The 12,687-nt window shown below is 42.8% G+C and overlaps 1 protein-coding gene across 1 annotated transcript; it reads left to right on the top strand.

The window, feature by feature from the left end:
* The first annotated feature begins 11,505 nt into the window (after positions 1-11,505).
* LOC121777533 (uncharacterized mitochondrial protein AtMg00860-like) lies at positions 11,506-12,105 on the top strand. Its single transcript, XM_042174823.1, has one exon. It carries the CDS (start codon positions 11,506-11,508, stop codon positions 12,103-12,105), a length of 600 nt encoding a protein of 199 aa, XP_042030757.1.
* The last annotated feature ends 582 nt before the right edge of the window (positions 12,106-12,687 follow it).

The following is a 12,687-nucleotide window of genomic DNA, read 5'->3' as shown; positions in this document are numbered from 1 at the left end:
TTAATTTTCGTAATTATTTACCGTTGAAAAAGTATTAATTCATACTTGGGATAAAATTATTCATTCTTCAAAAAGTCTTCCGGGAATTAATTAAAGAATTCCCCATAATTGATTATCGGCTCAAGGATTTAATTAAAAACCCGAGACTCAAAAGTTGCCCCCAACCAACATCTCCTTAATATTTAAAAACCCATTCTTATTTTTCTCCAATCTTTACTTTTTAGAGTCCAAGCAAAAAAAGAGAGTTGGGCCCAAAAAGGATGGCCCAACCAAAAATAAAACAAACCAACCCATTCTCTCCCTTCCACCCCATCGGTCCACTCTCTCCCTCTACCTCTCTTCTTCTTCTCTATCTTCTCTCTTCTTCAAATCGACAGAACACCAAAAAAAACGCAGACTTCCCCAAACTTCTTCTTCCTCTAACCCCGTCGCCTCTCTCCAAGATGTGGTCACCGCCGCTGCCGCTGCGTCTGAAATCCTCCATCACGAATTCACCGCCGTCGGTTTTCTCCCACTCCTCTGCCACCGTCACCGGCCGCGGCTCACCGGAGGGGACTGCTGTCGCAGACGCGTCGGAGTCGCCATCGCGGGGTCTGGCCACCGCCGCCATCAGCCTCTGCCCGAAGCCGTTGCGGCTTGCTGCTGTCGAAGTCGCCACGCCGCTTGCCGCTGCTGTCGCCGTTGCTCGCGGCGGCTGCCGTCGTGCAGCCACCAGCAGCGCCGCCGTCGCAGTGGGGTCCAGCCGCCGGGGAAACATCAGCCGCCAATGCCAGTTGCCGGCAATTTCCCCCTCCCCGAAACCACTCCGAAACAACCCCGATTCAACCCGCAGTATTCGTTTCTATCACAAGTTAAATTCTTTCGTGCTTTCGATTAAATGCGGCAATGTTCGATTAGTTTTAATTGTTGCATTGTTTGAATTACTTGTGGGAGGTTCATGTATGAAAAGATGTAGAAAGTATATATATACTAAAATTCATGCTTGGGGAATTGAAAAGAGATTACACCTTGAAAGGATTGAACTTGATTGTGGTAGAAACGAAATGGAACCAACTTCTTCTTCCTTTCCTTCTCTCGGCTATCCCTCGCCTCTCTCTCCTTTTTTTTTCTTGTTGAAAGTGTAGTGTGAGAAGAGAAATGAAGAAGCTAATGTATTAATCTTGTGTGACTTTTGGATGGAAGAATTTATGGTGGAAGAGGGAATGTGAAAGAGTGGAAATTTGGAGGGTCCCTTGGTGAAGAACCGTCGACCAAGAGGGAAGGAAGAAGGAGAGAAAAAGTTTTGGGCTTGTTCCCATTTGTTTGGAAAAAAAACAATGGGCTCCCACTTTAATTAAATTGGTTTGGACTCATTTAGTTGAAAGCCCAAAATGTAAACTTTTTTTCTTCTTCTTGTTTTTTGACTTTTACATTGTTATGGCCCAAAGCCATTTTTGTAGATAACCATTTGGGCTCTAATTTAATTTGCAAAGCCCAATATAAATTCATACTTTATATTTTCGTATTTTCCTTCGATAATTAAAATTCAGGGACTTTATTAAATTTCGTTATCTCGTTCTCACAACGATTAAAATCGCCCAACGAAAAAGTTACTATTTGGTGTTGTTCCAAATATAAATTCCTCAACCGTTCTTCGATTTACGCGTGTCAAGCACTATAAAAGTACGGGCGTTACATTCTACCCACCTTAACAGAAATTTCGTCCCGAAATTATCTCATCTCATACTATCATCAATCATACTCCATTCATTATCACGTCCTACATCAATTGCATAAACATTTCTCATTTCAAAACATTTTACCTTCTTTTTCGTTGAGCGCGGCGAGACGGAATGTTGAACCTTTAATGAATACTCTTTTAGTCTAGGGAAACGAGTCTATACTAGATTGAATAAAAGACTCTCGGTCCAGAGCAGAAGGAAAAGTTGCTCTGATACCATTCTGTCACGACTGCACTTCCTAAGGATAGGAAGCACAGGGAATCGTGACTCGTGGGGGATTTAAGAGGCGGGGAAGAAGGGGGAACAATCAAAAGGAGTACGACATATCGATCAAAAGATGAAATTTCATTTATCAACAAGGTTTCAAAACACGAAGGTACACAACGTGAATGACATAGTTTGACAATTCAAAGGAAATCAAGGAAATTCTTATAACTTGGCATAGCGGAATCATTTGAGAGTTAGCTACTACTATGTATGAAGACACAATAGTAACCAGATCATTTATTGAATACTGTCTCTGTCCAATGCTCAACATCCTCCGTCCACCGTCCACGCTCAACCTGCACATAGGGAAAACATATGCAGGGGCTGAGTACTTGATGCGCTCAGTGAACTCATGCCCGAAATACATTTATCATTTAAGACATGTCAAGCCATCATCGAGTGAATCTCGGGTTTTACTTTAAAAAAAGCCGAGAAACACTAAATCATTCCTTTAATAAAATAGTGCCTGCGCAGGCAAACATCATCCCCCATCATGTACCATATCTGAGCTATCATGTGAAACGAGAATGTGGCCACAAACTCGATCACTGGACCGGCCGACCTAGGGGACGGCTCACGATCCCTATCAGTGCACTAGTCCGAGTAGGGACTCACTCCCTAGACAGACTCGAATTCGTTAACTATCAAAGTCTAGTAGGATATTATCCCAGTAGACAATCAAATAGGCAATTCAAAATATAAAATACGGCATGACATACTATTTTAAACCACCCTTATTTCACCATAACATATCATTTCAAATAAAAGAGTTTATGTAATAAAGTCCACCTCAAAAGCTTAGGATTTCCGTAAAAAGTTCCTCGTTCCAACTTTAGCGTGCGTGCGAACCACCTTTACATAAAGTACACATCAATCTCGGTAACGAAGACATTTTAGAATGCATGCACTCTAATTAAAATCTTTTAATTCGTTTTCTCGGTTATCGTGCATTTTCGATTATTCGGCGGCCGCCCATGGCGTCGCGTGCGACGCTGGTCGGCCGCTTATGCTCGTTCTTTCCTCCGTTGGCTCCTCGTCTTTTCCGGGACGTCGAAAATAATTTCAAAAAAATTATTTAAGCGTATACTTTAATTTTCGTAATTATTTACCGTTGAAAAAGTATTAATTCATACTTGGGATAAAATTATTCATTCTTCAAAAAGTCTTCCGGGAATTAATTAAAGAATTCCCCATAATTGATTATCGGCTTAAGGATTTAATTAAAAACCCGAGACTCAAAAGTTGCCCCCAACCAACATCTCCTTAATATTTAAAAACCCATTCTTATTTTTCTCCAATCTTTACTTTTTAGAGTCCAAGCAAAAAAAGAGAGTTGGGCCCAAAAAGGATGGCCCAACCAAAAATAAAACAAACCAACCCATACTCTCCCTTCCACCCCATCGGTCCACTCTCTCTCTCTACCTCTCTTCTTCTTCTCTATCTTCTCTCTTTTTCAAATCGACAGAACACCAAAAAAAACGCAGACTTCCCCAAACTTCTTCTTCCTCTAACCCCGTCGCCTCTCTCCAAGACGTGGTCACCGCCGCTGCCGCTGCGTCTGAAATCCTCCATCACGAATTAACCGCCGTCGGTTTTCTCCCACTCCTCTGCCACCGTCACCGGCCGCGGCTCGCCGGAGGGGACTGCTGTCGCAGACGTGTCGGAGTCGCCATCGCGGGGTCTGGCCGCCGCCGCCATCAGCCTCTGCCCGAAGCCGTTGCGGCTTGCTGCTGTCGAAGTCGCCACGCCACTTGCCGCTGCTGTCGCTGTTGCTCGCGGCGGCTGCCGTCGTCCAGCCACCAGCAGCGCCGCCGTCGCAGTGGGGTCCAGCCGCCGGGGAAACATCAGCCGCCACTGCCAGTTGCCGGCAGTTTCCCCCTCCCCGAATCCACTCCGAAACAACTCCGATTCAACCCGCAGTATTCGTTTCTATCACAAGTTAAATTCTTTCGTGCTTTCGATTAAATGCGGCAATGTTCGATTAGTTTTAATTGTTGCATTGTTTGAATTACTTGTGGGAGGTTCATGTATGAAAAGATGTAGAAAGTATATATATACTAAAATTCATGCTTGGGGAATTGAAAAGAGATTACACCTTGAAAGGATTGAACTTGATTATGGTAGAAACGAAATGGAACCAACTTCTTCTTCTTCCTTCCCTTCTCTCGGCTATCCCTCGCCTCTCTCTCCTTTTTTTTCTTGTTAAAAGTGTAGTGTGAGAAGAGAAATGAAGAAGCTAATGTAGTAATCTTGTGTGACTTTTGGATGGAAGAATTTATGGTGGAAGAGGGAATGTGAAAGAGTGGAAATTTGGAGGGTCCCTTGGTGAAGAACCGTCGACCAAGAGGGAAGGAAGAAGGAGAGAAAAAGTTTTGGGCTTGTTCCCATTTGTTTGGAAAAAAAACAATGGGCTCCCACTTTAATTAAATTGGTTTGGACTCATTTAGTTGAAAGCCCAAAATGTAAACTATTCTTCTTCTTCTTTTTTGACTTTTACATTGTTATGGCCCAAAGCCATTTTTGTAGATAACCGTTTGGGCTCTAATTTAATTTGCAAAGCCCAATATAAATTCATACTTTATATTTTCGTATTTTCCTTCGATAATTAAAATTCAGGGACTTTATTAAATTTCGTTATCTCGTTCTCACAACGATTAAAATCGCCCAACGAAAAAGTTACTATTTGGTGTTGTTCCAAATATAAATTCCTCAACCGTTCTTCGATTTACGCGTGTCAAGCACTATAAAAGTACGGGCGTTACATTCTACCCACCTTAACAGAAATTTCGTCCCGAAATTTGCTCATCTCATACTATCATCAATCATACTCCATTCATTATCACGTCCTACATCAATTGCATAAACATTTCTCATTTCAAAACATTTTACCTTCTTTTTCGTTGAGCACGGCGAGACGGAATGTTGAACCTTTAATGAATACTCTTTTAGTCTAGGGAAACGAGTCTATACTAGATTGAATAAAAGACTCTCGGTCCAGAGCAGAAGGAAAAGTTGCTCTGATACCATTCTGTCACGATTGCACTTCCTAAGGATAGGAAGCACAGGGAATCGTGACTCGTGGGGGATTTAAGAGGCGGGGAAGAAGGGGGAACAATCAAAAGGAGTACGACATATCGATCAAAAGATGAAATTTCATTTATCAACAAGGTTTCAAAACACGAAGGTACACAACGTGAATGACATAGTTTGACAATTCAAAGGAAATCAAGGAAATTCTTATAACTTGGCATAGCGGAATCATTTGAGAGTTAGCTACTACTATGTATGAAGACACAATAGTAACCAGATCATTTATTGAATACTGTCTCTGTCCAATGCTCAACATCCTCCGTCCACCGTCCACGCTCAACCTGCACATAGGGAAAACATATGCAGGGGCTGAGTACTTGATGCGCTCAGTGAACTCATGCCCGAAATACATTTATCATTTAAGACATGTCAAGCCATCATCGAGTGAATCTCGGGTTTTACTTTAAAAAAAGCCGAGAAACACTAAATCATTCCTTTAATAAAATAGTGCCTGCGCAGGCAAACATCATCCCCCATCATGTACCATATCTGAGCTATCATGTGAAACGAGAATGTGGCCACAAACTCGATCACTGGACCGGCCGACCTAGGGGACGGCTCACGATCCCTATCAGTGCACTAGTCCGAGTAGGGACTCACTCCCTAGACAGACTCGAATTCGTTAACTATCAAAGTCTAGTAGGATATTATCCCAGTAGACAATCAAATAGGCAATTCAAAATATAAAATACGGCAAGACATACTATTTTAAACCACCCTTATTTCACCATAACATATCATTTCAAATAAAAGAGTTTATGTAATAAAGTCCACCTCAAAAGCTTAGGATTTCCGTAAAAAGTTCCTCGTTCCAACTTTAGCGTGCGTGCGAACCACCTTTACATAAAGTACACATCAATCTCGGTAACGAAGACATTTTAGAATGCATGCACTCTAATTAAAATCTTTTAATTCGTTTCCTCGGTTATCGTGCATTTTCGATTATTCGGCGGCCGCCCATGGCGTCGCGTGCGACGCTGGTCGGCCGCTTATGCTCGTTCTTTCCTCTGTTGGCTCCTCGTCTTTTCCGGGACGTCGAAAATAATTTCAAAAAAATTATTTAAGCGTATACTTTAATTTTCGTAATTATTTACCGTTGAAAAAGTATTAATTCATACTTGGGATAAAATTATTCATTCTTCAAAAAGTCTTCCGGGAATTAATTAAAGAATTCCCCATAATTGATTATCGGCTTAAGGATTTAATTAAAAACCCGAGACTCAAAAGTTGCCCCCAACCCACATCTCCTTAATATTTAAAAACCCATTCTTATTTTTCTCCAATCTTTACTTTTTAGAGTCCAAGCAAAAAAAGAGAGTTGGGCCCAAAAAGGATGGCCCAACCAAAAATAAAACAAACCAACCCATACTCTCCCTTCCACCCCATCGGTCCACTCTCTCTCTCTACCTCTCTTCTTCTTCTCTATCTTCTCTCTTTTTCAAATCGACAGAACACCAAAAAAAACGCAGACTTCCCCAAACTTCTTCTTCCTCTAACCCCGTCGCCTCTCTCCAAGACGTGGTCACCGCCGCTGCCGCTGCGTCTGAAATCCTCCATCATGAATTAACCGCCGTCGGTTTTCTCCCACTCCTCTGCCACCGTCACCGGCCGCGGCTCGCCGGAGGGGACTGCTGTCGCAGACGTGTCGGAGTCGCCATCGCGGGGTCTGGCCGCCGCCGCCATCAGCCTCTGCCCGAAGCCGTTGCGGCTTGCTGCTGTCGAAGTCGCCACGCCGCTTGCCGCTGCTGTCGCCGTTGCTCGCGGCGGCTGCCGTCGTCCAGCCACCAGCAGCGCCGCCGTCGCAGTGGGGTCCAGCCGCCGGGGAAACATCAGCCGCCACTGCCAGTTGCCGGTAGTTTCCCCCTCCCCGAATCCACTCCGAAACAACTCCGATTCAACCCGCAGTATTCGTTTCTATCACAAGTTAAATTCTTTCGTGCTTTCGATTAAATGCGGCAATGTTCGATTAGTTTTAATTGTTGCATTGTTTGAATTACTTGTGGGAGGTTCATGTATGAAAAGATATAGAAAGTATTTATATACTAAAATTCATGCTTGGGGAATTGAAAAGAGATTACACCTTGAAAGGATTGAACTTGATTATGGTAGAAACGAAATGGAACCAACTTCTTCTTCTTCCTTCCCTTCTCTCGGCTATCCCTCGCCTCTCTCTCCTTTTTTTTTCTTGTTAAAAGTGTAGTGTGAGAAGAGAAATGAAGAAGCTAATGTAGTAATCTTGTGTGACTTTTGGATGGAAGAATTTATGGTGGAAGAGGGAATGTGAAAGAGTGGAAATTTGGAGGGTCCCTTGGTGAAGAACCGTCGACCAAGAGGGAAGGAAGAAGGAGAGAAAAAGTTTTGGGCTTGTTCCCATTTGTTTGGAAAAAAAACAATGGGCTCCCACTTTAATTAAATTGGTTTGGACTCATTTAGTTGAAAGCCCAAAATGTAAACCATTCTTCTTCTTCTTTTTTGACTTTTACATTGTTATGGCCCAAAGCCATTTTTGTAGATAACCGTTTGGGCTCTAATTTAATTTGCAAAGCCCAATATAAATTCATACTTTATATTTTCGTATTTTCCTTCGATAATTAAAATTCAGGGACTTTATTAAATTTCGTTATCTCGTTCTCACAACGATTAAAATCGCCCAACGAAAAAGTTACTATTTGGTGTTGTTCCAAATATAAATTCCTCAACCGTTCTTCGATTTACGCGTGTCAAGCACTATAAAAGTACGGGCGTTACATTCTACCCACCTTAACAGAAATTTCGTCCCGAAATTTGCTCATCTCATACTATCATCAATCATACTCCATTCATTATCACGTCCTACATCAATTGCATAAACATTTCTCATTTCAAAACATTTTACCTTCTTTTTCGTTGAGCACGGCGAGACGGAATGTTGAACCTTTAATGAATACTCTTTTAGTCTAGGGAAACGAGTCTAGACTAGATTGAATAAAAGACTCTCGGTCCAGAGCAGAAGGAAAAGTTGCTCTGATGCCATTCTGTCAGGACCGCACTTCCTAAGGATAGAAAGCACGAGGAATCGTGACTCGTGGGGGATTAAAGAGGCGGGGAAGAAGGGGGAACAATCAAAAGGAGTACGACATATCGATCAAAAGATGAAATTTCATTTATCAACAAGGTTTCAAAACACGAAGGTACACAACGTGAATGACATAGTTTGACAATTCAAAGGAAATCAAGGAAATTCTTATAACTTGGCATAGCGGAATCATTTGAGAGTTAGCTACTACTATGTATGAAGACACAATAGTAACCAGATCATTTATTGAATACTGTCTCTGTCCAATGCTCAACATCCTCCGTCCTCCGTCCACGCTCAACCTGCACATAGGGAAAACATATGCAGGGGCTGAGTACTTGATGCACTCAGTGAACTCATGCCCGAAATACATTTATCATTTAAGACATGTCAAGCCATCATCGAGTGAATCTCGGGTTTTACTTTAAAAAAAGCCGAGAAACACTAAATCATTCCTTTAATAAAATAGTGCCTGCGCAGGCAAACATCATCCCCCATCATGTACCATATCTGAGCTATCATGTGAAACGAGAATGTGGCCACAAACTCGATCACTGGACCGGCCGACCTAGGGGACGGCTCACGATCCCTATCAGTGCACTAGTCCGAGTAGGGACTCACTCCCTAGACAGACTCGAATTCGTTAACTATCAAAGTCTAGTAGGATATTATCCCAGTAGACAATCAGATAGGCAATTCAAAATATAAAATACGGCATGACATACTATTTTAAACCACCCTTATTTCACCATAACATATCATTTCAAATAAAAGAGTTTATGTAATAAAGTCCACCTCAAAAGCTTAGGATTTCCGTAAAAAGTTCCTCGTTCCAACTTTAGCGTGCGTGCGAACCACCTTTACATAAAGTACACATCAATCTCGGTAACGAAGACATTTTAGAATGCATGCACTCTAATTAAAATCTTTTAATTCGTTTTCTCGGTTATCGTGCATTATCGATTATTCGGCGGCCGCCCATGGCGTCGCGTGCGACGCTGGTCGGTCGCTTATGCTCGTTCTTTCCTCCGTTGGCTCCTCGTCTTTTCCGGGACGTCGAAAATAATTTCAAAAAAATTATTTAAGCGTATACTTTAATTTTCGTAATTATTTACCGTTGAAAAAGTATTAATTCATACTAGGGATAAAATTATTCATTCTTCAAAAAGTCTTCCGGGAATTAATTAAAGAATTCCCCATAATTGATTATCGGCTTAAGGATTTAATTAAAAACCCGAGACTCAAAAGTTGCCCCCAACCAACATCTCCTTAATATTTAAAAACCCATTCTTATTTTTCTCCAATCTTTACTTTTTAGAGTCCAAGCAAAAAAAGAGAGTTGGGCCCAAAAAGGATGGCCCAACCAAAAATAAAACAAACCAACCCATACTCTCCCTTCCACCCCATCGGTCCACTCTCTCTCTCTACCTCTCTTCTTCTTCTCTATCTTCTCTCTTTTTCAAATCGACAGAACACCAAAAAAAACGCAGACTTCCCCAAACTTCTTCTTCCTCTAACCCCGTCGCCTCTCTCCAAGACGTGGTCACCGCCGCTGCCGCTGCGTCTGAAATCCTCCATCACGAATTAACCGCCGTCGGTTTTCTCCCACTCCTCTGCCACCGTCACCGGCCGCGGCTCGCCGGAGGGGACTGCTGTCGCAGACGTGTCGGAGTCGCCATCGCGGGGTCTGGCCGCCGCCGCCATCAGCCTCTGCCCGAAGCCGTTGCGGCTTGCTGCTGTCGAAGTCGCCACGCCGCTTGCCGCTGCTGTCGCCGTTGCTCGCGGCGGCTGCCGTCGTCCAGCTACCAGCAGCGCCGCCGTCGCAGTGGGGTCCAGCCGCCGGGGAAACATCAGCCGCCACTGCCAGTTGCCGGCAGTTTCCCCCTCCCCGAATCCAATCCGAAACAACTCCGATTCAACCCGCAGTATTCGTTTCTATCACAAGTTAAATTCTTTCGTGCTTTCGATTAAATGCGGCAATGTTCGATTAGTTTTAATTGTTGCATTGTTTGAATTACTTGTGGGAGGTTCATGTATGAAAAGATATAGAAAGTATATATATACTAAAATTCATGCTTGGGGAATTGAAAAGAGATTACACCTTGAAAGGATTGAACTTGATTATGGTAGAAACGAAATGGAACCAACTTCTTCTTCTTCCTTCCCTTCTCTCGGCTATCCCTCGCCTCTCTCTCCTTTTTTTTTCTTGTTAAAAGTGTAGTGTGAGAAGAGAAATGAAGAAGCTAATGTAGTAATCTTGTGTGACTTTTGGATGGAAGAATTTATGGTGGAAGAGGGAATGTGAAAGAGTGGAAATTTGGAGGGTCCCTTGGTGAAGAACCGTCGACCAAGAGGGAAGGAAGAAGGAGAGAAAAAGTTTTGGGCTTGTTCCCATTTGTTTGGAAAAAAAACAATGGGCTCCCACTTTAATTAAATTGGTTTGGACTCATTTAGTTGAAAGCCCAAAATGTAAACTATTCTTCTTCTTCTTTTTTGACTTTTACATTGTTATTGCCCAAAGCCATTTTTGTAGATAACCGTTTGGGCTCTAATTTAATTTGCAAAGCCCAATATAAATTCATACTTTATATTTTCGTATTTTCCTTCGATAATTAAAATTCAGGGACTTTATTAAATTTCGTTATCTCGTTCTCACAACGATTAAAATCGCCCAACGAAAAAGTTACTATTTGGTGTTGTTCCAAATATAAATTCCTCAACCGTTCTTCGATTTACGTGTGTCAAGCACTATAAAAGTACGGGCGTTACATTCTACCCACCTTAACAGAAATTTCGTCCCGAAATTTGCTCATCTCATACTATCATCAATCATACTCCATTCATTATCACGTCCTACATCAATTGCATAAACATTTCTCATTTCAAAACATTTTACCTTCTTTTTCGTTGAGCACGGCGAGACGGAATGTTGAACCTTTAATGAATACTCTTTTAGTCTAGGGAAACGAGTCTAGACTAGATTGAATAAAAGACTCTCGGTCCAGAGCAGAAGGAAAAGTTGCTCTGATACCATTCTGTCACGACTGCACTTCCTAAGGATAGGCAATTCAAAATATAAAATACGGCATGACATACTATTTTAAACCACCCTTATTTCACCATAACATATCATTTCAAATAAAAGAGTTTAAGAAGGATCATTTCCTGCTGCCATTCATTGACTAAATGCTTGAGAGATTGGTCGGGAAGCAATACTTCAGCTTCCTTGATGGATATAGCGGCTACTTCCAAATTGTTGTGAACCCAGATGATCAAGAGAAGACAACATTTACTAGCCCCTTCGGCACCTACGCTTACAGAAGGATGCCGTTCGGACTCTGCAATGCCCCAGGGACCTTCTAGAGATGCATGATGGGCATCTTCTCCGATTTTTTAGAAGATTTTATTGAGATTTTCATGGACAACTTTACCGTCTATGGGGACACGTTTGAGCTAGGGCTCTATAGCCTGAACAGAGTGCTGGAGAGATGCCGACAGAAGGACCTGGTCTTGAACTTTGAGAAATGCCACTTCATGGTGACTGAGGGCATCGTACTGGGCAATGTTGTGTCAAGAAGAGGGATTGAAGTTGATCAAGCCAAGGTGGTTGTTATTGCGAAGCTTCCATACCCCACTAATCAGAAGGAAATCCGAGCTTTCCTGGGCCATGCAGGCTTTTACAGACGCTTCATAAAAGATTTTGCAAGGATTGCCCAGCCCTTGACGAGTCTTCTACAAAATGATGTGGTGTTTGAGTTTTCCGATGCCTGCAAAGCCGCCTTCCAGATTTTGAAGGACAGATTGTTCAGTGCGCCAATCATCCGCGCCCCCCGACTGGAGTCACCTCTTCGAGGTGATGTGCGACGCAAGCGATTATGCAGTAGGGGCGGTGCTGGGCCAAAAGATCGATGGGAAAAGCCACGTGATATTCTACGCTTCGAAGACTCTCAATCAAGCGCAAAAGAATTGTGATACTACAGAGAATGAGATGTTGTCGGTGGTTTATGCCTTCAAGAAATTCAGACCCTATTTGCTGCGTTCAAAAGTGATTGTCTACACTGACCACGTGGCTATCAAATACCTCCTAGCGAAGAAAGAGTCGAAGCCGCGCTTGATCAGATGGGTACTCCTTCTGCAAGAGTTTGACTGGGAGACAGTCGACAAGAAGGGCTCAAAAAATAGAGTGGTTGATCACCTGAGCCGAATCATGCAAGAGGACAATGGGGAAGCCATTTCTAACGCATTTCCTAAAGAACATCTGTACCTGGTCTAGTCCAGCCTCCAGCGTTCAAGGCGTCCGAGTCCCGAGGGAATCATATTGCTAACCCTGCCCTCCGCCAAGCTCAAGTCTACCTTAGCTGCAATCTCCTGGGCCAAGCCAACACCATTGCCATGATTACTTTGGCTGAGCTTTATTTTATGTGGTGCATGAAGGAGAAGCGGGAGGTCCACCTGGGATTCTGGTTGGCCTACTCAATCAATCAAATAGCTACCCGCCCGGCTCGCCACCTGAACATGTGCCATCTCTTTGGCGCCTACCTAAGGAGAAATTGG

This window comes from Salvia splendens, chromosome 2 (assembly GCF_004379255.2).
Source record: "Salvia splendens isolate huo1 chromosome 2, SspV2, whole genome shotgun sequence".
NCBI lineage: Eukaryota > Viridiplantae > Streptophyta > Magnoliopsida > Lamiales > Lamiaceae > Salvia > Salvia splendens.
The sequence above is the reverse complement of the archived record's forward strand: the minus strand, read 5'-3'. Positions and strand labels throughout refer to the sequence as shown.

What these genes read in the sequence shown, in the direction of transcription:
- LOC121777533 (XM_042174823.1), top strand. Translation starts at nt 11,506, where the DNA reads ATGGGCATCTTCTCCGATTTTTTAGAAGATTTTATTGAGATTTTCATG.